Source organism: Odocoileus virginianus, unplaced genomic scaffold, assembly GCF_023699985.2.
Source record: "Odocoileus virginianus isolate 20LAN1187 ecotype Illinois unplaced genomic scaffold, Ovbor_1.2 Unplaced_Contig_19, whole genome shotgun sequence".
In the NCBI taxonomy this organism is placed as follows: domain Eukaryota; kingdom Metazoa; phylum Chordata; class Mammalia; order Artiodactyla; family Cervidae; genus Odocoileus; species Odocoileus virginianus.
In genome coordinates this window covers 1,471,960-1,498,041 of record NW_027224336.1, presented here as the reverse complement: position 1 = coordinate 1,498,041, position 26,082 = coordinate 1,471,960, and the positions used below count along the sequence as shown (strand labels likewise).

The 26,082-nt window shown below is 50.7% G+C and overlaps 1 protein-coding gene and 1 long non-coding RNA gene across 2 annotated transcripts; one reads left to right on the top strand and one right to left on the bottom strand.

Annotated features, from left to right (window-relative positions):
- Positions 1-411: 411 nt before the first annotated feature.
- WRNIP1 (WRN helicase interacting protein 1) lies at positions 412-11,509 on the bottom strand. Its single transcript, XM_070464167.1, has 7 exons — positions 10,588-11,509; positions 8,671-8,862; positions 8,010-8,254; positions 3,874-4,103; positions 2,770-2,925; positions 1,649-1,728; positions 412-1,120 (listed from the first exon to the last, which is right to left on the bottom strand). The coding sequence occupies exons 1-7, from the start codon at positions 11,323-11,325 to the stop codon at positions 845-847; spliced, it is 1,917 nt and encodes a 638-aa protein (XP_070320268.1). The 5' UTR covers positions 11,326-11,509; the 3' UTR covers positions 412-844.
- A 240-nt stretch (positions 11,510-11,749) lies between these two features.
- On the top strand, positions 11,750-15,068 carry LOC139034022 (uncharacterized). The gene is made up of 2 exons (XR_011486486.1): positions 11,750-12,602; positions 13,762-15,068. It is a non-coding gene; the product is annotated as an uncharacterized lncRNA (long non-coding RNA).
- The last annotated feature ends 11,014 nt before the right edge of the window (positions 15,069-26,082 follow it).

Genomic DNA, 26,082 nt, shown 5'->3' with positions numbered 1-26,082 from the left:
GGAGAGCAAACAGTAGCAGGTCAGGCAGGAAGCAGAGTCAGGGGCCTCGGGCTCCTCCTTCAGGGTCACAGACAGTATGCGGAGCCACATCCTGGCTGAAACCTTCGCCAGGTGACGTCAGCTGCACCACAACCAGACTGGGGCTGTGACGTAAGCTGCCACGATTCCGAGAAATTGCCTCAAAGGAATGGGAACCAACCAACTCTGGAACTGAAGATCAACTGTACTTAAATCAATCACGATGATATTTCAAAATCCTTACAAATTCTTAAAGTGGATTTTCAATAGATACACAGACTTCTGAACGCTGTTACCTAGGGTCATTTTTCTCTGTGTTTACCCATCAGCATGTAACACTGACAGATGTTGGAACCGCGGATCCCAGGTGGAAAACAGGCAAGAACTGAAGAGTACTTTGAAATAGTTTTATTGGCTCATAAGACCTTTGCATATAAAAAAAATACCCAAAACACTATGCAGTATTAAACCACAATTACATTTTTTTTTTTTACCAATTTGAAACTACCCAGAATAAACATTTTTTAAAGCAAAAGAAACCTACAGAACTAAACTTTGAAATGACATTATGACTTAAATACTATGACAAAATAGATACCTCCTTATAACGTGAATCCATTGCACGAAGCCGCCAGAACGTTTCATGAGCATAACGTCGCACGGGGCGCAAACGAACACGTCACGTCACACATGTAGCTGCAGCAGCTGTGCCCCCGCCTCAGGGACGCTCCGTCTCTGGCACGAAAGGCGGGCCCGGGACAGCCTCCGCCAGGCCCCCGCCGCGGCAACGCAGGGCCTCCTCTCCCGGCCGCATCGGCCGCCTCCGTCAGCACCGCCGCTGCTTGAAGAAGTCCACGCCCCGCAGCTCCTGGGGCAGGTACTCCTGCTCCACCGGCTCGCTGTAGGCGGGGTTGTACTTGTAGCCCTGGCCGTAGCCCAGGTCCTTCATCAGCCTGGTGGGCGCGTTGCGCAGATGCAGGGGCACGGGGGGCAGCGGCCCCTGGTGGCCCCGCAGGCAGGCCTTGACGTTGCTGTAGGCGCTGTACACCTCCACCGACTTCGGGGCCCGCGCCAGGTACACGACACACTGGGCCAGGAGGACCTGCGCGGGGTTGGGGGGCGCCGCCCGGGTTAACTCTGGGGGACCCTGCCCCCACCGGGCCAGGAGGACCTGAGCGGGGTCGGGGGGCGCCGCTCGGGTTAACTCTGGGAGACCCCGCCCCGCCCCCGCGCCGTGCTAACGTCCCATGGGGCCCACAGTCTGGGTAACCACAACAGGGAGGAGGCGGTCCTGCACGAGGCGAGGCTAAACCGGACCGGTGCTTTTCTTTTAAAACTGAAACACTTTTCATCATATGAAATTCTTCTTAAAACGCCAACGTATGAAGCTAGGCAGGAGCTGCTCTACCTGTGGGTGAACTTGCAGAGACTCCTGCTCGGCTCCTCTGATGCTCCTGCCCCCAGGAAACCCTGAACGCCTCCGAGGAGCGCACACGAGCCCCTGCTGACACTGAGGTCGCCCCCTAACCCCGCCCCGCCCCAGCGTCTAAGCTCCCAGACGGGCGTCAGAGAGCCAGGCAGCCTCCTCCGCGGTCCAGGCCCAGGGAGGCGCCATCCGAAGGGGCCTTACCTCGCACTCGGGCATGCCTATGAAGTGACAGCCTTGGTAGGCGGCGACTGCTTGTGTCAACGCGGACGGGTCGGCCAGGCCTGCCACACACACGAACAGGGGCGAGTTAAGTCCCAGTGCCCACCCCTGTGCCGACCCCCACCGCCTGCAGACTTAACCGAGGAATCACTCAGCAAAATCTGATCTTAGCTGACTCCAGAGGTGTGCGTGGGGTGGTCCCTGTGCAGGGTCAAGAACTGTTTCCTTGGAGATAAAAGCTCTATATCTAGTAGGAAAAACAGGAGACCATGTGCAATACACGTAAGGAGCAGAGGCCATGAAGACGGTCACGAGGCTGGATGCGCTGAAAGCGGAGCACTCACTGACCCCAAAGAAAGCTACGGCTCTGTGGTCGTCTCCTTTAAACTGGTCCTGGAATCCTCCCTTGCTATTAATATCTCGGGAGCTGTCTGATGAAAACCAGAACGTCTGACTCCAAAGCAAAATTAAAACACTGCTTTCATTTCAACACGGGCACCTCGGAGAGATCCTGGGCCTGTTCTACACCACTGCAGTAACGCCCAAGCCGCCGTAAGGGGAAAACCGCAACAAAGCAAGCTGCACCAATTTTCTGGTCCCCGGCGTGTACCGAGCTCTTGCCAACAGTACACTGTCAGCAAGGGTCGTGTCTAAGACACTTCACCGCTCAACAGGCCAACTGTCACCAGAGCCTTGAGGGAGTCAACCCTTTTGTAGTAGTGACATCAAAGAGGACTTGTCGCAGACCTCCAGAACAAAGAGCAGAGATCAGAGTGTGAATGCCACAAGAATCACCCAAGGGCGACACGGGGCCACCACGTGAGCAACTGCCGCTGGGAGAACGGCGCTGACAGGGCCGTGACACGGGGTCCCAGGGACCCCACGGCTACAGAGGCCTGAGCTGTTAAGGCGGCCCGCACCCCCGCGGGGTCACTACCGAGGAACGCAGGGACCCGTGACTCGGAGCCAGACGGCCCGCCCAGGGATCACCGGGGGCCCGCCCCGCCCGAGGCCCAGCCCAGGAAAGTCCCGGCGCCCCGCCCCGCCCAAGGCCCCGCCCAGGACACTCCCGGCGCCCCGCCCCGCCCGGCGCCCTCACTCACCCACGTCCTCGCTGGCGAACCTCACGAGCCGCCGCGCCACGTAGAGCGGGTCCTCGCCGCCCTCCAGCATGCGGCCCAGCCAGTAGAGCGCGGCGCTGGCGTCGGAGCCCCGCATGGACTTGTGCAGTGCCGAGATGCAGTTGTAATGCTCCTCCCCTGCACGCAGAGCCCGGCTCAGCCCCGCGCCGCCGCGCCGCCGGCCTCTCCCCGCAGACCCCAGGGAAGCCCGAGCCGGCGAGGGACCCAGGAGGGCCTGAGTACGGGGAGCTCCGACACCGCCCTCACCCAGCCCAGCGGAGGGGCAAAGCTGCCGCAGTGGGACGCGGGGCTGGGGAGACGGTGCTGAGCCCCGCCCGCTGCACAGGGCCTCGGTCTCACGCTTCACCGGGCCCGCGGTGAAGGCAGCACCGTGGAGACCCCACTTCCTTCCAAAGGGGTGGAAATCCGACTCCAGCACGACCGCCCAGAATCACACACACCCTCGTCTACAGGGGACTCCCTTCATCACCCACGTCTTTGGTAAAGACACACAAATATGCTGTGCTTATGTTTACTATTCCAGCTCAGGGACGTAACAGGAGCAGATGTCTGGTTTGCTATCTGTAAATACGGTTTTATGAAAACAGATAAATGCACATGGCAAAAAGCACTTTAAAAAAAACTAGCACAGAATAAAAGCATCAATTTCTACCTAAGCTTAATTTTTAATTGTGCCTTTAAGAATTAAAGTGAAAGTCGCTCAGTCGTGTCCAACTCTTCGCGACCCCATGGACTATACAGTCCATGGGATTTCTCCAGGCCAGAATACTGGAGTGGGTAGCTTTTCCCTTCTCCAGGGGATCTTTCCTAACCCAGGGATTGAACCCAGGTCTCCCCCATCGCGGGCAGATTCTTTACCAGCTGAGCCACAAGGGAATTAAGGATTTTAACTCTCATTAAAGAACTCCAATTGAACCAAGCTACTTAAACTAAACACACACCCAGAGTTCCCCCGATTCCACACCAGCTGTCAGCCCCCGAGTCACGAAGCAGAGCTGTGGGTGGAGCTGCAGCCTTGCGTGGAGCTGCTGGGGGGGGGGGGGGGGCAGGCGGGGGGTCACTCACCTGCCCGGTCATACAGGATGTGTGAGCGCTGCAGGCCCTCCTTCACGTCGCTCTCTGTGACCAGCACGCGGCTCGGGGGGTAGCTCTGCCCGCCCTTCTTCCCCAAGGTCTTCCGGGCGCTCAGCCGGGCCAGCACCGCCAGCTGTAGCCCGTTCAGCCCGGCCCGCGCGTCCCCATCACTCAGGTGGGCCAGTGTGTCCACTGCCTTGTCCTCGATGAACACCGAGGGCCTGCAACACCACCACCGTGTCACACCCTGGACATCCCCTCCTGCAGCACGCTTTGCCTCTCATCCCCACAAGGTCACTACCGAGGGCCCCTGAGGCTCAAGCTTCCGCCCGGGCCCCAAACCCTGGTATTGGGGCAGGTCTGTGCTGTTACATGGCCAGCAGTGGCAAGGCTGAGCAAAGCCTCGCCCTTAAGTCCCAAGGTTATTTCACCTGACATTTGGTCCTTTTTCACCCGACATTCAGCCCTTTGCATCTCCAGGTTCCACATGCACGAATTCAACCGGCCTCAGACATAACGTATTAGGGGAAAAATTCCAGATAGTTCTAAAAAGCACAGCTTGAGTCTGCTGCACACTGACCACCACTCACAAAGCATTAGAGCATGTCCAACAACTACACGTGATTTACATCGTGTTAGGTATGATGAGTCGCCTAGAGACAACGTCGCGTGCATGGATGTGCTCTGGGTCCTATGCAAACATCAGGCTGTGAGAGAAGGGGTCTGCGCGTCCTCGGATTCTGGTGTCCACGGGGTGGGAGGGCTCTGGATCCAATGCCCTGCAGACCCCGAGGGACAACTCTATAGGCACGCGTCCTTCCCTTCACAGACAAGCCTGTCCCCAGTCCCTCGGCACTAGCCTGGGGCACACAGCCACAGGGGCACTGACCACGCGTGGGCCTTTGTCAAGAAGGTCTAACTGTGACTCCTTTTCGAGTCTAACTGAGCAACTTTTCCTATTCTGTCTAGTTAGACAAGGTATCCAAAACTTCGCTATATAGAGGGGTCTTATTCTTTGTGGCTAGCTATATATACATACAAAGCAAAATACAATGATTCCAAGTTACAGCTCAGCCATGTCCCTGCCAACCTTCGGCTGGAAATGTCACAGCAATTAATAAATCGACGCGGATCATCTGAGGAAGCTATTTGGAGAACAACCCCAAAGGCCCCACTGGCCTGGGCAGGGAGTGCTCACCGAGGGTGCCTGCCTAGCTGGGGAGACAGCCTTGAGGATCCCAGGCTGCGCTCGCCCCCGAAGGCCGGTCTCTGGCGTCTCATGGATGCCGTGTCTCCAGAGCCAGGCCTCCCAGCTGCCTCTCCGCCCCCAGGAGTCAGCTCACAGCAGACGGCTCTCCCATCGGCCCATCCGCCCCTCCTGACCAGACATAACACACACCGAGACCACAGCACTGGCTCTTTGTAAAGCTGACAGCCACTTCCAAAGGGAATTCTTGATGATACGGAAAAACACTAGACGACCTGCACGAAAGATAAAAGATGCTGCGGGGGGCCAGATGCAGAGGAGGTATGGTAGCTCGGGGGAGCCACGGGGGAGGGCAGCCTCGCTGACGGCACATCTGCGTGTCTCTGTGCCTATGTGTGTATATGCGTGTGTCTGTGTGATGTACATGTGTCTGTATAAGTGTGTATATGTGTGTCAGTGTGTTTAACTGTGTGTGTGTTTATGCGCCTAACTGTGTATGTCTAAGTGTCTGAGTGTATAAGCGTGTGTATATGTGTAAGTGTGCATGTATATGTGTCGGTGTGTTGATATGCCTAACTGTCTGCAAGTGTGTATATGTGTGTCTGTACAGGTGTGTATTTGTGTCTCTATGTATGTGTGTGATGTATGTATATGTGTGTGTAAGTGCATGTGTGTCTGTGTGTATAAGCATGTATGTATGTGTACAAGTGTGCATGTATATGCGCACATCTGTGTGTGTGATGTGTCTGCACAAGTGTGTGTGTGTCTGTGTGTAACTGTGTCTGCACAAGTGTGTGTATATGTGCTTGTCTGTGTGTGTGTGGGGGGCGGGCAGACCCACACGGCCTCAAAGGCTCGCCCCAGGACTAGTGACCCTGACGGCCTTCCTCCTCGGAGCCACCGGCAGCAGAGTGCCTGCAGGACCGCGAGTCGGGGGAGCGGGGGGCTGGAGGCCTGAGCCAGTGCCGCGGGGCTGCCCTCCAGAGGCGATCGTCTCCAGCCCCGACGCTGGGGCCGCAGGGCCTGGCGGGCGGGCCCCACTTCTGCACACGGAGTGGACCGACTTCAGCTTCCCTGCAGCCTCAGGAGGGGACGTGTTAAAAACTGAGACAGACAGGAAGCACACAAGAGAACATGCCACAAACCCTTATCCGCAGCACCCAGAGCGCTTGCTGAGCCCGCTCTGTGAACCGCCCACCCACCAACCACTCACCTCACTGAGCTGGGGGCGGGCCTGGGGCAGGCAGAACGTTCACAACACCTGGTACGTGTCTATCCTGTGACCATCCACTCAAGCTTTGAAAACAAAACTGGGTCACATCATACAGAGTCTGCAACCTTCATAATAAAACGCTATTTTGAAAAGCAAGCCAGGTACTCAGAACTCTCAGTATTATCTTTTTACCAAACAGGCATCTCGGAAACTGTCAGCACCAGACAAAGGGGTGGATCGCTGCGCTGTGCCACCATCGGGTCAGCGCCGGGGGCACAGACCGCCCTTGTGGCTGCACCGGGCACCCCCGGGGCAGGAAGTGGGCAGAGGACAGGCGTACAGGCGGTCTCAGAGCCCAGTCCTCATGGACGGGCAGTGAGTGGGCCTCGTTCGTGACGACAGAGGCCAATGAGTAGGCTGCGAGAAAGCCTTTAGAGACAGAGATGAGTTTTCCACAGCTGGAAAATGCAATCCTTCCCTCAGTGTTTGAAGTCCGCTCTGTTCCACTGTCATCCCTTCCATCACGTTGGAGTCACGAGCATGGGGCGAGTCCACCTGGTCTCCCACGGCTCCTCATTCCCTCTTTCACACGAGCCACATTCCAGGATTGCCCCCGTCCAAACACAGTCTTTCTAAACACAGATGTGTTGCAGTAATAAAAAGGCCTGCTCGGGATGGTCACGAGGCAAGTCTCCGAACGGGAACTGACTGCCAAGAACGACGCTGCAGAGCTTCCAGGCCGTAGCCAGTTCCTCCCAACCCCACTGAAGCCACGCGGGGCCTCAAGAGGAGGAAATACCCTGAGACCCTCGAGGCCTCAGGCGAGGGCGAGGAGGGGCGCTCAGGTCCAGAAGAGACCTGAGGTGTTCAGGGACCTCAGCAACCAGCACCCAAGGCAGAGTGCGCTCCGAGCGCTTTCACGACCGATGCCCGCGGGGCCCTCTGGGCCCCTCAGCTCCTGCGTGGGTGTCTCGACCCTCAAGCCATGCGACCTGGCCGAAGGGGGTCCCTGCCCAGGCTTCCCAGCGCCCTAGGTAATTCCTCCTGCATCTGGGGCAGGAGCAGGCAGCAGAGGCGTGCTTCTAACACAAATACGGGAAGAGCCCTGCCCCACGTAAGGCAACTGATGGCCCACGATACACACGCCGCGTGTGAGCAGACTCACGCGCCTCTCACAACACAGAGACATCACCCGGAGGAAACGGACAGCCCTGAAGGCATCATTTTCAGTTACAATTTCTTTCCTGTCGTGGAATTGAGTCTCTGACTTCCAGAGTGCACAACAATCACCCTAAAAACACTTGAAAAAGTTTACAGTAACGTTTACACTAATTCTTAGTCAATGTTTTACAGAAAAAAAAAAAACTGCAGAAAAAAGAAAATTGGAATCTGAGTATAAACTTCGAAAGATTCATGACATAAGTTTCTCCTATGAATAAAATAATCAAAAAAGCCTCTCTAGGTTTTGCGAGCCTTAATAAAAAGGTGTGCAAGGAAAAGCCCGGAATCTGCTGGCACCAAGGCAAATACCCGAGAGCTAGAGCCGGGGCCACCCACGACGGGGGGTCTCTCCACCTGCAGAGGCAGGGCAGCCCTCTGCAGACCAGCACCACATGCACCTGTCCATCCCGGAAGGACACCCTCCTCCATCCTGCCCTCCAGCCCAGCCAAGCGCCCCCCACCCCACCCCAACCCAGAGCTGCTTACTCGGAGCTGCTGCCGCCGCCGCCGTGGCTCAGAGGGTCGGCAGGGCGGCTGGAGCCCAGCACCTGGATGCCCAGGGAGCTGACGGCCCGCATTAGGATGGCCACCACGGCCTCCACGGGGAGCTTCTCGAGCATGATGACTCGGCAGCGGCTCAGGAGAGCAGCATTGACCTGGAAGGAGGGGTTCTCCGTGGTCGCCCCGATCAGGGTGATGGTCCCACACTCCACATGCGGAAGGAACGTGTCCTGATCAGGGAAGGAGAACAGAAGACGCTGACCCCAGTCGACAGCCTGCAGGATCCAGGGTGAGCCGGCTATCACGTCTTTTCCTAATCCCAAGTTCAGGATCAAATCAGCAACTTAAGCTGTCCACTCAGTTCTGATGTTTCAATTACAAATGCCTGAAACTTGGAAACTTGACCCAAAGTACTTTTTCTCATACCTACAATTTCATTTATCAGACAGAGGAAGCATTTTCTGGCCACCAAAAAAATGCTAAGAAAAAGTGAGGGTAACAGGCGTGAAGGAGAAGGGTGGAGGGCCTGGGCTCTTGGACAATCACCATCACCCCCACCCTGAGCCTGTGTGCAGTGACCGCACAGGCTTCACACTCAAGTCCCCATTCGCAAGGACCAGAAGGAAGCAGAAGGAAGAGCACATACCTGCTGAGACTTATTGAACCGATGAATCTCATCAATAAAAAGGATGGTCTTCCTCTTGAAAAACCTCTTCTCATTCTGAGCTTGTTTGATGACGTCCCGCACGTCGGTTGTCTTGGCGCTGGTTGCTGACAACGTCACAAACCTGATGCTATGCTTCTTGCTGTTGTTGGCTATGATGTGGGCCAACGTGGTCTGTGAAAAGACGGAGGGCGGGAACTGTGAGACGGAGGGACGGGCACCAGGACCTTCTAGAGGCCTGGACACTGGTGTGCTCAGCAGCGGAGAACCACCTGAAACAGCGCAGCGCGTCTTCACACACTAAAAAACGCTACACATGAAGCAGGAAAAGCAGCTGAAAGTTCAGCTAATTCTGACCTCCTCTCCTTCATGTCTAACTCCACTGATGCCTTTCAGGGGACACTAAGATCTCCAGAATCTCTGGAAAGAGCTGCTGAATGGACGCAGCTGGTGGTAGATGCAACCTCACCCAGCCAAGAGCAGCAACACCGACCAGCGAGGCGCAGACCCACGGGCCAGGGGTACCACAGCCCGAAGCTGGCAGGCAGCGCAAAAGAGAGCCAGCACTTGAACTGGGAGATCAACGGTGACCTTAAACCAGCACATGCAGCCGTCCGCTGTGGATGGAGTGAGGCAGCAGCAACGCCTCCATCAGTGCTTCCCAGGAAGCAAAGAATTCCAAAGAAAAGTGTTGCTCGGCAGCTGGTGCTTACTGGGGGCTGCATACACATGCACACACTCTCATTAAGTTTATTATTACTGTCGGCATCGAAGTGCAACAGTAAGGATGGGGGTGAAGAGGGGCAAATACGCTCCGGAATGAGTGGCAAGGGGTCATTTTATTTTCTGAAGGTCACATGGCCCCATCAGACACTGCGGCTGCTCCTCAGCCAGACCCAGCCCAGAGGCCACACCTGCCTAGCTTGTGACCCGTCAGCCACCTCTGCACTGATCAGCCTAGTGCAATGCCTTTCCGGCCGAGCATCCTCTGTGAGTGCGCCCTGCTCACTGCCCCAAGGACATTCTTCTCTGCCTCTTCCATCTGATTAACCGTTTTGACCATCTTAAGCAAAGAGTTCTCGGGAATCAGTAAGGATGCTACTGCATAGTACCGTGCTATCTAGGTTAAATCTGACAGTTCCTGACCAAAGGAAAGCACAAGACAAGCAAGACACCTAAACAGAGGATAAAGCTGGAAAGAAGAACCAAAGAAACACCACCATCGAAGTGTCTGAGCCTCACAGCTCTGAGCTCCTCTACACCCAATCCCGGGCTCCGCTTTCCACTCTGTGGTGCTTTCTCCCTTTTCCAGCAGATAAAATGTATACATTTAAGCACCGCTTGGTTCTCTCTTTTTTTCAGTCTTAACACCTGCCGCCTTAAGACTGCTGCTCAAGTGTCCTTCCAATGATCTGTTCTCTAGATTCCAGCATCCTAAGTGCCCACCTCTGGGCTTGTGCTAATTCCTGAGAAAGCGCTGGACACCAAGACGCACCAAGACTTGTCTCTATAAAGGACAAGGCACCGTAAGAAACTATGGAAAACAGTGGATGAAAGCGACTTGCAAAGGGAAGGAGTTCTCAGGTCAGCCCTGTTAAATAAGTACAGTTTCGAGGTTTGATAAAGAACTGTTTGCAAGAACAAAACGAATGAACAAGAAACCCAACAGCTAAACAGAAGGAAGCACAACAGAAATTTAAAATTTTTTGCATTCTGGCCCCCGCCCCAAACTGAATGGACACACTCCCGAATGGGAAACTGCTCCAGGCCACCTGTCTTTTCCCCCGAGAATCCGGCTACTAACAGCCGGGGGTGCGGGCGGGGCGGGACGCCTCGGGGGCCCTAATCGGACCCCCCCCCCCCATCTCCCCTCGCAGAGGGCCGGGACGGTGCGCTGACCTTGCCGCAGCCCGGTGGCCCCCACAGGATGAGCGAGGGCACCTCACTGGCCTCGAGCAGCGAGCGCAGCAGCGTCTCGGGGCCCACGGCGCGGCCCTGCCCCACGAAGTCCTGCAGCGCGTCGGGGCGCATGGTGTCGGCCAGCGGCTTCCCCTCCAGCAGTTGCCGCACCTCCTCAGCCGCCGGCGCGCGCGGGCGGCCCCCGGGGGCCCCGAATGCCGCGGCGCCCGCGTCCGCATCCCAGCGGCCCGCGTCGTCCTCGCCGTCCGCGTCGCCCGCCGCCTCCTCCTCTTCCGGCGCTTCGGCCTCGCCCCAGCTCCGCGGGGACGCGCCACCCGCCGCCGCCGCCGCCGGTCGCGGCCCCGCGCCCTTGCCGCCCGGGCTGCCGGGCCGCGCGCCCGGGAAGTCAGGCAGCAGGCGCGCGCCGCTGGGCGTGGGCGGCGCGTCGTCGCTCTCGCGGCCCTCGCTCTCGCCGCCGTCGTCCGGCTCCTCCGCCTCGCCCTCGCTGCTCTCGGCCGCCGTCGGTGTGGCCGGCTGCTTGAGCGCCGAGCTCTCGGACGGTCGGCGCCGCTTGGCGCGGGGTTGCGCGGGCTCCGCCAGGCCCGCCGGATGCAGCAGCAGGCAGCGGTCCAGGTGCGCGTTGATGTGCGCGGCGGGCATAGCCTGTTGGCACACGGGGCACTGCACCCGGTGCAGCTGCGCCAGCAGCGGGTCGTCCTCCGGCCCGCTCACCTCCATGGCGGCCGCCGCGCTAGGCCCTGCGCCGCGCGCCCCCGGCTCCGGGAGGCCGCAGGACGCGCGCGGCCCGGCGCAGAGCGCCACTCAGGCCACACGTCCCGGCCGCCCGCGTCGGCCCGCCCTCTACCCACCGCCCCGCCGCCTCGCGCGGCGCCCCGGAAAGCGGAGTCCGCGGCAGCCCGCACGGCCGCCGCCGGCGCCGGCTCGCACGGCCCGACGGGAAACGTAGTCCGCGGAGGCTCGGCGGGTGGCCGCGAGCCCCTTTCCGGTCGGCGCCGGGGGAAGCTGGCAGGCTGCGCATGCGCAAACCCACCCGCGGGCGGGACGCCAGAGCGATGGGACAGGCGCCGCCGCTGCGCAAGGGGCGTGGCTTTGCGTGCGGTAGGGGGCGGTAGGGGCGGAGGGCGGAGTCAGAGGGCGGGGAAGTGAGGGAAACGGTGGACGCGGCTGGAATGCTGGTCTGGGACGGGTCCCACACAGTCCGAAGGGTCACGCACAGCGGCGGCCGGAGACACACGTCTAGCACCGTTCTCCCCAGACTGTTGGCCTTTTACCCCAATCGAGTGGTGTCTCACGGCCGCTTCGTAGTTAAACGTTAGGAATGCGCGGGCATCTTCCGGCGCCGGCGGACGAGCGACGTCGGGTTAGGACCCGCTGATCTCTGTCTGGCCTGTGGGCGAAGGGATGGCCTTCTCTGAGCCCCGTTCCTGCTCTTCTGAAACTAATTAAAAAACGTGTCACAAACCTGACTTTTTGGTGTTTAGAGAAAGGAAACAGAGATGGGATGAAAACAAATGAAACATTTTTAGGGAAGAATTGACTTTCCTAAAAGCTGACAAGACTGGAATTTCTAATTCATCTGCATAAGAACTGCTTCAAACTTAACCGAAAGGCAACCACCTAAGGCTTGTCTGAGCCTCTTCTTGTGAGATGATTTTACAAAAAGGAATGGATCACAGAGAACTTGTTCTCTCGCCCAGTCGTGTCCAGTAAGTCAGTTCTTTGCATCAGGTGGGCAACGCATCGAAGCTTCATCATCAGTCCTTCCAATGAATAATCAGGACAGATTTCCTTTTAGATCGATTAGTTGGATCTCCTTGCAGTCCACGGGACTCTCAGGAGTCTTCTCCAGCACCACAGGTAACTAGCACTATATAAAAGGATAAAAATGAACAGCAAAGGAAATATTTTTTCAGTCGATGCTGGATTTAAAGTATGTGTTGCAACCTCCCTGCAATTGTAAAGAGGACTGAAACCCGATTTTCTGATTAGAAGAGGTAAGCAAAAAAGTTGAGAAAGACTCTTTACCCTTTGGCCATCAGGCAGTTTGAATTGTAGGATCACGAACTTTTATATAACCTTTTAATTATTGCCCAGAGCAAACAGCCCCTGAACTTCACAAAAGCAGGTAGTTTGAGAAGAGGTTATCAGAGCCTAGAGAGACATTTCCTCATTCTGCCTTAAGTTTTATTAGCTTATTAGCTTTATTAACCAACAGAAGGCCGATTAAAAAGAGAAAAACAGGACTGTGAACGTGTGCAGGTCTCATACACACGGAGTACCTAGTGATGAACTGGGGCTTGGATGGCAACTTAGCAGAAAACACAACAGGTTTAAAGGGAAGTGACAGGACAAAGGAAAAGGACCTTACGTTTTTAGGGAGGCAAACTGGGTTAAGGCAAATATATGGGAAACTAATGGGAGACAAACTTAGTGTATTAAAAAGCAGAGACATCACTTTGCCGCCAAAGGTCCATCTAGTCAAAGCTATGGTTTTTCCAGTAGTCATATATGATTGTGAAAATTGGACTGTAAAGAAGGCTGAGTGCTGGAGAATCAATCCTTTCATCTGTGGTGTTGGAGAAGACTCTTGAGAGTCCCTTGGACTGCAGGGAGATCAAACCAGTCAATCCTAAAGTTAATCAACCCTGAATATTAATTGGAAGGACTGATGCTGAAACTTAGCTCCAGTACTTTGGCCACCTGATAGAGCCAACTCATTGGAAAAGACTCCGATGCTGGGAAGGCTTGAGGGCAGGAAGAGAAGAGGGCAATAGAGAATGAGATGGTTGAATGGCATCACCGACTTAATGGACGTGAGTCTGAGCAAACTCCGGGAGATAGTGAAGGACAGGGAAGCCCAGCGTACTGCCGTCATGGGGTCGTAGAGAGTCAGACACGACTGAGCGACTGAACAACAACAAATGAGAGACAAGAACTAGTTAAGTATATTACGTAGCTTTCTCCGGTGCCGCCTCTAGGCTGATGAGGGTCTAGGGTTCCCTCCAGCCATTAACTTCTGCTCTTCCTCGTAGATGGGATGGGGGACACCTTTGCAAATTTATGTCCTGTTCCTAGGAAGTAAGGGGAAAGCAGAGAGCTTTTCTTGTATCTGCTTAATTGCCTTCAGCTCAGTATAATCTGTGGACTTCCTAGGTGGCCTAGTGGTAAAAAATATGCTGGACGATACAAGAGAACTCGGGTTCAATCATTGGGTCAAGAAGATCCCTTGGAGAAGGAAACGGCAACCCACTCCAGTGTTCTTGCCTAGGAAATCCCATGGACAGAGGAACCTGGTGGGCTGCAGTCCGTGGGGTCGCAAAGAGTCAGACACGACTGAGCGACTAAACAGTGACAGTACAATGCTTAGGCCAAAGGGACACAGTTTGGTGTGGCATGTTCCGCTACTGGTCAGGTTCTAGAGTTGTCCTCAAAATGAGTTTTGAATGAAAGTATTTCTAAATATGGAAACAGTACACTACAATAATTTTAAACATTTGTAGAAATAAATGGACATGTGGTCACCTTTAACACAAAATATTTTGAAATAGTAACAACAAACCAGGCAACATCTGTGAAGCTTCTTAAATCTTTTAATAAATGTAAAGCTTAAAACTTAATTTTTTTAAAACTAAGACACACTTATTGTGAAAAATCTACTCAGATTCTCACTTAATATTTCAACACCCTCTTCCAGTCTTTTAAAATGCATTTTAAGACTCTGCTGTGTATGTACATATAAATGTAATTCTGTATCTGCCTTTATTGTTACCTAATATATGTTTTCAAAAGTTTTTACTGTAATGGGAAAACATTTATTGTGTAATCCTGTGTAAAAGTTGGAAGGTACGAAGCTATATAGTGTAGTCCTGTCTTATTTTTATACAAGTGCTTTGTTCGTATATATATATATATATATATTTAAAAGAAAAGAATCAGAAAAAGGAAAAAGAAGACAAAATCCTCCATATCTCCATGTGTACACGTACTTTACTCCTGTGGTCTCATCCATGAATAAAATCGAGCCATTTGGATGGAATGCGAGGTGAAAATGTGCCGACTTGCCCTCGAATCTGGGCTTGAGTGGGCTGTGGTGTGACCTTGGGCAAGCTGCTGCCCTTTGCAGGCTCAGCTTCCAAACCTGAGGGGGTTCCGGCAATGCCTCCCAGCCTGTTGGGAGCAGTCAGCCATCCTAGGAACGTAAGGGGGTCAGGACCTTGCCGGTCACCCTCTAAGCCCTCTATGACTGTTTTCCTGAACCCCAGCTCGTTCTGTCTGAAGTTCAAAGTTTTCTCCACTAGATGGTGATACTAGAAAAATAAAATGAATAAACCGTAGGAGCTTCCCTATCCAGATTTAAACTTTCTGTTTTAATCAACATAAAAACAAATAAGTTTAAACCGTGTTATAAGACTGTAGTGAATGAGATCAACGTAAAGCAATAAACCTTCGGCTTAAACTTCCTCCTTGAGTCCCTGCCCGCTGTCTTGTTTTTAGCCGGCCTTGGCGTTCTCTCTCTCTGTCCTCCGGCCTCAGGATCACGGTGGGGGTGACGGGCGTGTGCGTGGCTCTGCTCAGGTTGGCCATCTGTTCAGTGGCCACAAGGAAAGTCTCAGTGTGGCTGGGGGTCCCGAGTGCTGCCGGGCAATAAGCTGCCAGTGTTGTTGAGCCTCGGGCATCATCTTGCCCCTCACATTCACACCAAGGCATGTTGGATGTTCTGAGTTCAGTTAACGTGCGCTGGGACGCACATGCCCACCGTCTTTAGTCTGCATCCTAAAAGTCAGCCCCAGGGTCGTCCCTTCTCCTTCCTGCCACAGGGGTCCTCTCCCCTGACTTAGCCTCACCCGCCTTGTCCTGACTTTCCCCTGTGTCACCTGCACTCCGCACCACATTTCTCTTTAAGTTTATTCCGATAAATTATATACTTCTTGCTGCTGTACTGAGACCATTGAACTGTTTTATTTTATTACTGGTCTTACTGGTATAAAAGAAGGGCCTTGACTTTTATTAATTTATTTCATATTTGACTTTTATTAGTTTCAAGTGATTTTCAGTTGATACTTGTGATGTAAAAAGAATATATCTGAACTTTGAAATCAGTTTCTGGCACCAAGCTTCAGAAATCCTTGGAATTTCCTGAGTGACAGGAGAGCCAATGAGGTGACTCCTGGCGGGTCCCGGGAGGACTTCAGGACGGGGCTGGTCACCAGAAAGGCCAGCCACACAATTCGAGGTTGGAACTGCGGGCCGGCCATCTCTGGGGAAGGAGGGGCCCTGCATTTGTAGCCGTGGGACTGCTGGCCCCTGAGCCTGGAGTCTGAAATGGGTCATCCTTGTGGGGGCACTCTGCCCTGACCCATAGGTTCTGATAAAAGCACTGGTGTCAAGAGAATTGACTTGCAGGATGATGCCTACTTGGTGTCAGAACAATACTGTCCCTCTTGATTTCCAAAGCATTTATTCTTTTTCTGAATTGAACTGGTCAGTACTAGTTATTATTACATTGTTGGAGAGAGCAGATCAGTTTACCCTATAAAGTGAAAGGTGAATTGACGGAGGCAAAAATCCTACTTCAATCCCTGATTTTTTAAAACTTCCAGTCAAGTAGAGACTAGCTGTGTCTTGGTTACTGCCTACTCTTCAGCTTAGCGGAGTCCTATGCAACGTCCTTGAGTCTCCAGGCTGGTCTGACGCCTTGTCTGCCCCTTACAGCAGACGCCCGCTAGTGCTGAACTGGCTGCTGCGTGTCTGTTTCCACTCCTGCCTTCCACTTCCAAGGTGCAGGACTGCGCAGGCCCCGAGGCCGGCCTGTGGGGCGCCGGGCGTGTTTGAATGGGACAGTGAGTGAAAGCCACCAGGTCAAGGGCAGGCTTGACCCTCTGCCCCAGGGTTCACATCAGGAGTTGTTTCTTCCAGAAAGACCACCCGAACGGGGCTTTTGGTCATGGAAAGATTAGAGGAATACTTTCAGAGAACCCTTCCATGAAGAAAAAGGGCAGTGTTTTGGAGGTGGGAATAAGATGGTCTCCTAGGAGCAGTGGAGAGCTGCAGCTGGGAAGAAAGACTGGCTTGTTCTGGGGAGAGCTGGGTTTTTAACTGAAGGGAGAATAGAATGTGGAGGGTGAGCCATGATGTCTGTTTCCTTCTTGTCTCTCGAACTGAATTTGAAACCCTACAGGACGAAGATCAGGACGGTTCAGGAGACGCTGGGCGTTCTGGCCACGAACCTGGGTCTGGAGGACCAGCTGTACTGCGGTGGAAGGAGGCCACCTCCCCCCGCTCTGCCCTGGCCCGGGGAATGGGCAGCTCCCCACTCAGACCCTGGTACTCCCACCTTGGCCCCATCAGCAGTGCCAGTGCCCAGGTTTCTTCCCGGAGGGTCTTGACAGTGGCCTTCACCCAGCGGGGCGGCAGGGCCCTGCAGACTACGTGAGGGCTGCGGTCCACGGAGCCGCTGGCAGCACATTTCAGCGACCCTTTGAGGAATTTCCAGGAATATTAATAAGTAGGGGGTTCACAGGGAGCTGCTAAGTGACTGGTTGGTAAAATGAGGCAATGTAAAGGAGGCTCTCAGAGACGTTGTTAAGAAGGCATTAAAATTAATGTGAAGTTCAACAAATGACCCATCAAAAGTGAGTAAATGACGGAGAAAAAGTGAAACTTGGCTTCTGCTTACACCACAGGCAAAAATTAATTCAAGATGGACCACAGGCCCATATGTAAGAGCTAAAAGTCTGAAACTTCTACAGGGAGACATGGGAGAATATCCTCATGGCTTTGGGGTACATGAAAGTTTGTTAGCGATGGTGTAAACAGCGTTGCTCATTAAAAAATATATATGAGTATATATATAAGTATATATGGAACTTAATTAAATTTTAAAACATCTGCTCTTCAAAAGACATCTGTGAGAAAATGAAACCATAAGCCATAGCCTGAGAGAAAATATTTGTAATACATATATCTGCACTGGACTTATTTCGAGAGTATATAAAGAGAATTATTGTAACGCAACAATAAGACAAAATACCCCTGTTTTTAAGTGCACAAAAGGTATAAAAGAATGCTTCACAATAGAAGGCACATAGAAAAGCACAGGAAGCATGCGCTTTAAAGCTACAGTGAAATGCCACTGCAGTCCATCTCCCGTGCTAAGTTGCTTCAGTCGCGTCTGATTCTGTGTGACCCCATGGACTGTGGCCCCACCAGGCTCCTCTGTCCATGGGATTCTCCAGGCAAGAACACTGGAGTGGATTGCCATGCTCTCCTCCAGGGGATCTTCCTGGCCCAGGGATCAAACCACACTCCCTCTAGAAGGCCTGAAAACTAAAATGATTGACCACATTACATACTGTTAAAAGGGCAAACACACCCTTGCCCCATAATCCAGTAATTCTGTTCCCGGAGGATCTACCCAGGAGAGATAGAAACATGCTCACCACAACTAGGGAGCAGCCCCTGCTTGCTGTAACTAGGGAGAGCCCTCGTGCAGAAAGGAAGACCCAGTGCAACCAAAAAAAAAAAAGAATCTCATCAGCCTGTACCTTTAAAATGGGTGCAGGTTGTTTATGCAGTTTATATGAGGTTGATTAAACCCCCCAAGATCCTGTTTCCTGCCCGTGAGAATGACTGCAGCTCACAGAGCCGTCAGCACCACACGCTGGCAGGGATGCAGAGCAGCCGCAACGCCCACACGCTGCTGGCGCATCGCCGCTGGAAGCCCAGAATGGGCTCTTAGAAAAGCTTGCCGATTTCTTACAAAACTGAACGCGCATCTGCTCTATGACCCATCAGTTGTACTCTTATGTATTTACTCCAAGGAAATGAAAACATATGTATAAAATGTCTTGTAGAAGTGTGTTTATAGAAGCTTTATTTGCGATAGCAAAACAAACAAAGACCTGGATACACTGTAAATATGCAGGTGATGGATGGACAGGTCGTGGTCCTTCATACTGTGAAATGCTACAGTGGACCAGAAAAGGAGGAACTGCAAACCACACGGGATTCCCATAAATTCCATGCGGAGGGAATGAAACCAGCGCAGAGAGCACAGGCAGTGAGTCCCTTGCAAGTTCAAGAGCAGACAAGCCTAGGGAATCTGAGTCTTAGAAATCAGTGTCATTTAGACAGGAATTGACTGAAAGGGGGCATAACAGGAATGTTACGTGTATGGTTGGGATGTGGTCTAATTAAGAACTAAGCACTGTTAGCAAATTTCCCCTCAATTAAAAAATTCAAGGGGTTTCCGTTTCCAATAATGGCAGCTGGGAAATTCAGATAGATCAATACACATAACTGCTAAAAACAAGTAATAATGCTGAATAAAATCGTTTAGAAATCTTCCTGAAAGTATCAGAGACCTGGTAAACAGGAGCTTGTTGTTTTAGTTGCTAAGTCATGTTGGACTCTTTGCAACCCCATGGACTGTAGCCCACCAGGCTCCTCTGTCCATGGGATTCTCCAGGCAAGAATACTGGAGTGGGTTGCCATTTCCTCCTCCAGGGGATCTTCCCGACCCAGGGATGGAACCCACATCTCCTGCATTGGCAGGTGGGTTCTTTACCACTGAGCCAGCAGGGAAGCATGATCTGGGAACAGTCTGAGGGAAATGCAAATCCAAACAGAGCCAAAGAACCTGAGCACAAGAGGTCCTTCTGCCCCGAGTGCTTTTACCAATTCTGCCAATTCTGAGAGCGTCTGTCACGGGCCCAGGGTCTACCCGAGCTGAGGGTTCACCCTCCAGCAGAGGGGCCTAAGAGACCTCCCTCCCCCTGCATGGAGCTGGCACCCAGAGGGCAGTACTCCCTGGTGATGATGAACAGGATGCAAATCCACCCCCACAACCACTGCCTCTCACTATTACACTCATTTTTTTTTTCTTCTGGCATTGTTAAATGTTCTTCTACGTGTGACTTAATAGAAATATAATGTTCTTTCTTATGGAAGGACTACAACTATTCAACCAGCTTGTACTTATGTTCTATCTCAATGTTTTAAATATAATAAATAATGTCATCATCGATAACTTCAAAGATATTATTTTGCAATTCTATTTCCTTTGGGGCGAAAGTCTTAAGAATACAATTGTGGGGTCATAGAGCATGGCAGAACTGCCTTCCCCAAAGAGGAGAGCAATTTCCATTCCAACCAGAAGTGTCGGAGTGTGCTGTGCTGTGCCCTCCCAGGCCTCATGTACATTCGAAATGTTTCCCGGATGACAGCTGGGACTTGTAATGCCCTTTTACCATTTTACCAGCTGCCACGGTCCTTTTGCACCAAGAAATGTCAAACTTTTGAATATATGGGATAAAAGCTAAAAACCTATGAACCATTACATAGTAGGCAGATTTATTTTCTACCTAAAGATACACTCTTTACCCTTGATAAGAAATAAGACCCCCCTGAGAATATGGGGCGTTTTCACCCAGCCCCTCTTCAGCCCTCATTACCCTCTCTGCCGAAGTGTTTTCCCGTGGAAAATTTCTCTCCTCAACCTTACCCTCTTGGGAAAAGCAGGCCAACATTTGGTCAGAAGAACATGGCTTGGGCTTTGCACTTCTGTAATTTCATGCCTCGTTCCTGTCATAAGCTCCTTCTAGCTCTTAAAATTCACTTCTAATTTAGAAGGTAGAAAAGCATCCTCAAGAATGGAAACATAAATATACCCTTCCTCAAATTCCAGCTGGAAAAAATGATGATTCATGCTGTAGAATGGAATCTCTCACACTGGGGCCTGAATACTCTCACTTTTCCCAGTTGCTTAGAACAGTCTCAGCAGAAGCGTAAATGTTACCTCACAGCAGGTGTTGTATTTTGTTCTTTCATTCTTAGGCTTAAAGAATTAACGGAAGGGAGATGTGTTTGTGGAATGGGGGACGAGAGGCAGAGAGACTCCTGTGGCGTTGGGTTGGAATTAGAGAACTCTAAGGATGAACTCACAGTTTGAGAAAATTTTACTTCCAGCGCCATCCACTGAAAAGGACTGGACAGCCCAGTAACAAAGAGCTCTTGTTGCCTTGGCCTTGGTCTTGGCTTCTAAATGCCATTCTTCCCTGAAAGGAACGGGCTTCTCTGAGAAATGGTAGATTCTAGAAGAGCAGGAGAGGTACATGGCGAGCTCAGCGCCTCTTTATGCCAAAAAGTCAGGATGTGCCCCCAAAACAGTAGGGGCATGTCAGAAGTGTTTTGACCAAATCCGGGACAATCTGAGCATCAGAGTGAATAGCACAGTTCAGTTCAGTTCAGTTCAGTCGCTCAGTCGTGTTCGACTCTTTGCGACCCCATGAATTGCAGCACGCCAGGCCTCCCTGTCCATCACAAACTCCCGGAGTTTACTCAGACTCATGCCCATCGAGTCGGTGATGCTATCCAACCATCTCATCCTCTGTCGTCCCCTTCTCCTGCTGCCCCCAATCCTTCCCAGCATCAGGGTCTTTTCCAACGAGTCAACTCTTGGTGGCCAAAGTATTGGAGTTTCAGCCTCAGCATCAGTCCTTCCAATGAACACCCAGGACTGATCTCCTTTAGGATGGACTGGTTGGATCTCCTTGCAGTCCAAGGGACTCTCAAGAGTCTTCTCCAACACTACAGTTCAAAAGCATCAATTTTTCAGCACTCAGCTTTCTTCACAGTCCAACTTACTCACATCCATACATGACCACTGGAAAAACCATAGCCTTGACTAGACAGACCTTTGTTGGCAAAGTAATGTCTCTGCTTTTTAATATGCTATCTAGGTTGGTCATAACTTTCCTTTCAAGGAGTAAGCGTCTTTTAATTTCGTGGCTGCAATCACCATCTGCAGTGATTTTGGAGCCCCAAAAAATAAAATCTGACACTGTTTCCATTGTCTCCCCATCTATTTCCCATGAAGTGATGGGACCCGATGCCATGATCTTAGTTTTCTGAATGTTAAGCTTTAAGCCAACTTTTTCACTCTCCTCTTTCACTTTCATAAAGATGCTTTTTAGTTCCTCTTCACTTTCTGCCATAAGGGTGCTGTCACCTGCATATCTGAAGTTATTGATATTTCTCCCGGCAATCTTGATTCCAGCTTGTGCTTCATCCAGCCCAGCGTTTCTCATGATGTATTCTGCATATAAGTTAAACAAGCAGGGTGACAATATACAGCCTTGATGGACTCCCCTTCCTATCTGGAACCAGTCTGTTGGTCCATGTCCAGTTCTAACTGTTGCTTCCTGACCTGCATGCAGGTTTCTCAAGAGGCAGGTCAGGTGGTCTGGTATTCCCATCTCTTTCAGAATTTTCCAGAGTTTATTGTGATCCACACATAGAATGTATTTTATGTTTAGAAATGATACTGAAAGGGAGGGTATCAGGATGGGGATGGAAAACTTCTTAATAGAAGAATATCAGTTAACAAGTGTAGAAAATGATAGGATTGGGAAGTCACTTATCAGTCACTGTGATGATAGCAGATTCACGCAAGAGTGGGCACTTAAGTCATCGAGTGATAGACTGTTGTGGAATGGGATGCCCATAAAATCTTGCAAGTTAGTTACTAGTTGCAAAGGGAAAAGGATAATTTTATTATTAAGAAATCTAGCAGACGCCTCCTGTATCAGATTATCAAACTATATGATTGACCATGGCACAATTTTCATCATGTACCACCTATGGAGACATTCTGAGAAAGACCTATCGCCCCTGACGTGGTTTTCATGCCCTGTGGTTACCTGGTTCAGACTAGGAAGAACAATCTCTCAATTCAAACTGAGAGACATTTTGTGGAGAAAACTGGTCTAGAGTCAAAAATATAAAAAATCTCAATGCCACGAAAGGTTAAAAGAAAAAACTTGGTTTTTGTTCTCGGAATAGATAAAAAGGAGACTGAAAAGCGTGTCAACAAAATGCGCTGTGTGATTTTTTGTTTTTTTTGTTTTTTTGTTTTTTTGCTGTGTGATTTTTGGTTGGATCCTGTCTCTGATCTTAGGAGACATGATAATGTTTTTCAGGGTAAAGTTTCATGAGGTCTGTAACTCAGAAAAGAGAGAGACAGCAAACATTGAAAATATAAACACTTGGTGAATCTACGTCCAGGGTGTATGGATATTCACTGTACTATTCATGCAAATCCTTTGCAGCTTTTAAGTTCTAAAAAAGAAGCAAAACATATCTAGCGAAAATTATACAGAAGTGGTATGAGCTTCAGAAATGTATTTTTGAATTTACAAAAAGTATTGTACCATGCACTTTGTTCCTATTGAATATCATATATGTTTTCTAAGCAGTAGATTAACTCCATGACTTGTGTTTATATTATACAAGAAAGCAAAAAAGGGTATAATTATGTGAACAAACTGTGCAACTTTTATAGAAGTAATGAACTGAAACATTATTTGGTACTTCTGAGGAGACTAATTTTTAAAGGGCCCTAGATGTATTTTCATCCAGTTTTTTTCAATCCTTCTATTTTCATTTTTTATTACATAAAATTTAGCTACTTACTCACCGTCACCTGGACAGTTTAAGGGTCTAATATCAACTGGGTTGTAAACAAGTCTGAATGTTCCATAACATCACTGTCCTCCTGGTTCAAAGTGTCCTCTCCGCAAGTAGAAAGTAAGAGATACAAATTAGCTTTAAATTTCCGTTAATTTTCTACTAATTATGAAACCCTACCCCATGCGGCATTCCTCCAGGAGAGAAGAGTGAGATCTTAGCTCTTTCCTCGCACCATTTCCTCTTCCTCTCTCTGGCCCCAGGTGACCTGGCAAGTGCAGGCTGTGATTTATGACTCCTCGGGTCCAGCCTAGGTCACCTGAACAGCCGGCCACCAACTGTTGAGTGGCACTTTTTTTTTTCCTCTTAACAAGTTTCCCTTTCATTATTTATATTGTTGGGTTTTCTCCTTCCTTTATTACTCTTTGGACTATAATTCGCACACCCTAAAACTCACCCATCATCAGTGGACAATGAACTATGTGTTAGGAAGCACACTGAAGTGTTCAAAGTGTTTTTGAACATTTCCGTCACCCCAGTAAGACTCTGCTTACAGTTCATCCTTGTTTCCACTCTCAGCCTGAGGCAGCTCGACTCTACTTCCTGTGTCTACGGACTTGCCTTTTCTGGACATTTCATACAAACAGAAAGTTACAGTATGAGGTCTTTCTCTCTGACTCTGTTCACTTAGCACAGTGTTTTTGTTTATCCAGGTTGTAGCCAGGATGAATGCTTCATTCACTTCTACTGTTGAGTAGCATTCCATTTGAATGGATACATCGAGCACTTTTCTCCATTCACTGAATCCCTGCTGGACAGTGGATTGTTTCCGGGCTTTGGCTGTTGTGAATAACACTGCTGAATATTTGCATGCAAGGATTTGTTTGTTCACGTATTTCCATTTCTCTTGGGTAGATGCCTGGGAGAAGAATTGTTAGGTCAGATGGAGAATGACTTTAACCCACTGCCAACCTATTTCCTAAGACCTGCATCACTTTACGTTTCCTCCAACATGTATGTTGAGGGTTCCAGTTATTCCACATCCTCACCAACATGTCCTTCATCTATCTTTTTATTATAGTTCCACTAGTGGGTGTGAAATGTTATTTCGTTGTGATTTTAACTTGCATCCCTCTAATGACAGATTTTTGAGCATTTTTGTGTACATATTAACTATTATATATTTTCTTTTATAAGATGTCCTTCAAATCTCTTGTCCATTTTTAGAATTGGGTTGTCTTCATATTGCTGATTTGTAAGGGTCAGGATATGAGTCTTTTACCAAATATGAGGTTTCACAGTATTTTCTCCAAGTCTGTAGCTTGTTTTTCCATTTTTCAATGGTGTCTTTTGAGGAGCAAATTTTGAATTTTGGTGAGTACAGTGTATCAATATTTGCTTTCATGGATCATAGTCAATGATGCTTTTTGAAAGGAAAGTCCAATAGCTGTGTAGATAGTGGGGGGTCCTTCTTTGCATTTTGGGGTTTCTGAAGTTGGCTGCACTCTTGTGTGTAGGCATGCAAGAGCCTTGCTGCTCTGAGACCCTCAGGATGCCCAGCACAGGCAGATGCTGTCAGCATTGTCCAGACTGTCTGCACACCAGCCAGAACTCAGAGTCCCTGGCCACGCCTGCCTCACCCGCTCCTGCGACAGCACACTCTCGTGCTGGTCGATGTCCATTGAAAGCAATCGCAGTTTCTATGGCTCTTAGGAATGATGTTTTCTAAGGTTGAAGAAAGTGAACGTGTTAGTTGCTCAGTTGTGTCTGACTGTGACCCCATGGACTGTAGCCGCCAGGCTCCTCTGTCCATGGAATTCTCCAGGCAAGAGTACTGGAGTGGGTTTCCATTTCCTTCTGCAGGGGATCTTCCCGACCCAGGGATTGAACCTGGATCTCCTGCATTGCAGGAGGATTCTTTACCTAAGATTAGGATTTTTATAAAAGATTTGTAGCTCCATAGTATGAGGGAAATCCAGGGAAAATGTCTGGAGCTGTTTCCACCTCTATTGTGAAGTTTCCCACTAGTAACAGCACCTTTAGAGACATTTGGTTATTTTATGGTGTGGACTTTGCTAAGGTGAGGTGGAGAGGCCACAGCGGGTCCGCCCGCATTACCTGTTTTTCTTGGTGGTCAGGATTGTACTAGGCTGCTTGTGCTCGGCACCACCAGATGCTGGAGATGGTGTGACATAGCAGAACTGCACTACTGCTGTCTAATTTTAGAAAAGTAGAATGATAGTAGTTCTTTCCATTGACTTTTCCTTTAGGACACTTAGGCACAGTTAAAAGCCTCTCTAGTGAACTCCAGTATTTTGGCCACCTGATGCTAAGAGCTGACTCATTTGAAAAGACCCTGATGTTGGGAAAGATTGAAGGCAGGAGGAGAAGGGGATGATAGAGGATGAGATGGTTGGATGGCATCACCGACTTGATGGACATGAGTTTGGGTAAACTCCAGGAGATGGTGATGGACAGGGAGGCCTGGTGTGCTGCAGTTCATGGGGTCGCAAAGAGTCGGACACGACTGAGCGACTGAATTGAACTGCACTAGTGATCAATCAACAGATGTGTATCGAATATATACTGTGCCTGAAACGGTCTGCTTGTGATGACTTCATGTCTGCAGCCGGGACCTCTCCCCTGAAGTCCAGGTTTCTGTCTCACAACCTATGGAATTCAGATATCTAACAGATCTGTCAAACATGGAAGTCCTGACTCCCCCCAGCGTCGCTTCTCCTTCACAGCCAACGTCAGCTCCCGCCTCCACATGCTCAGGAAAAGACGTGGAGAGTCATCCTTGCCTCCCGGCTTCCTTTCACTCCTCACATCCAATCCATCATAAATCCTGGTGGATCTAAATGAGCATGAAGTCCCTGATGCGATTCCAGTGTGGAAAAGGGACTCTAGGGAGGAGCTCTAAAGCCGGAATAAAGTATTTGTTTTTCTTGTTGTTTAGTCACTAAGTCAAGTTCAACTCTTTGCAGCCTGCCAGGCTCTTCTGTCCGT

Coding starts and splice junctions, on each gene's coding strand:
- WRNIP1 (XM_070464167.1), bottom strand. CDS start 11,325: ATGGAGGTGAGCGGGCCGGAGGACGACCCGCTGCTGGCGCAGCTGCAC. Junction 8,863..10,587: donor GGCCACCGGGCTGCGGCAAG/GTCAGCGCACCG, acceptor GTCTTTTCACAG/ACCACGTTGGCCCACATCAT. Junction 2,926..3,873: donor CATCCTGTATGACCGGGCAG/GTGAGTGACCCC, acceptor CTCTGCGTGCAG/GGGAGGAGCATTACAACTGC.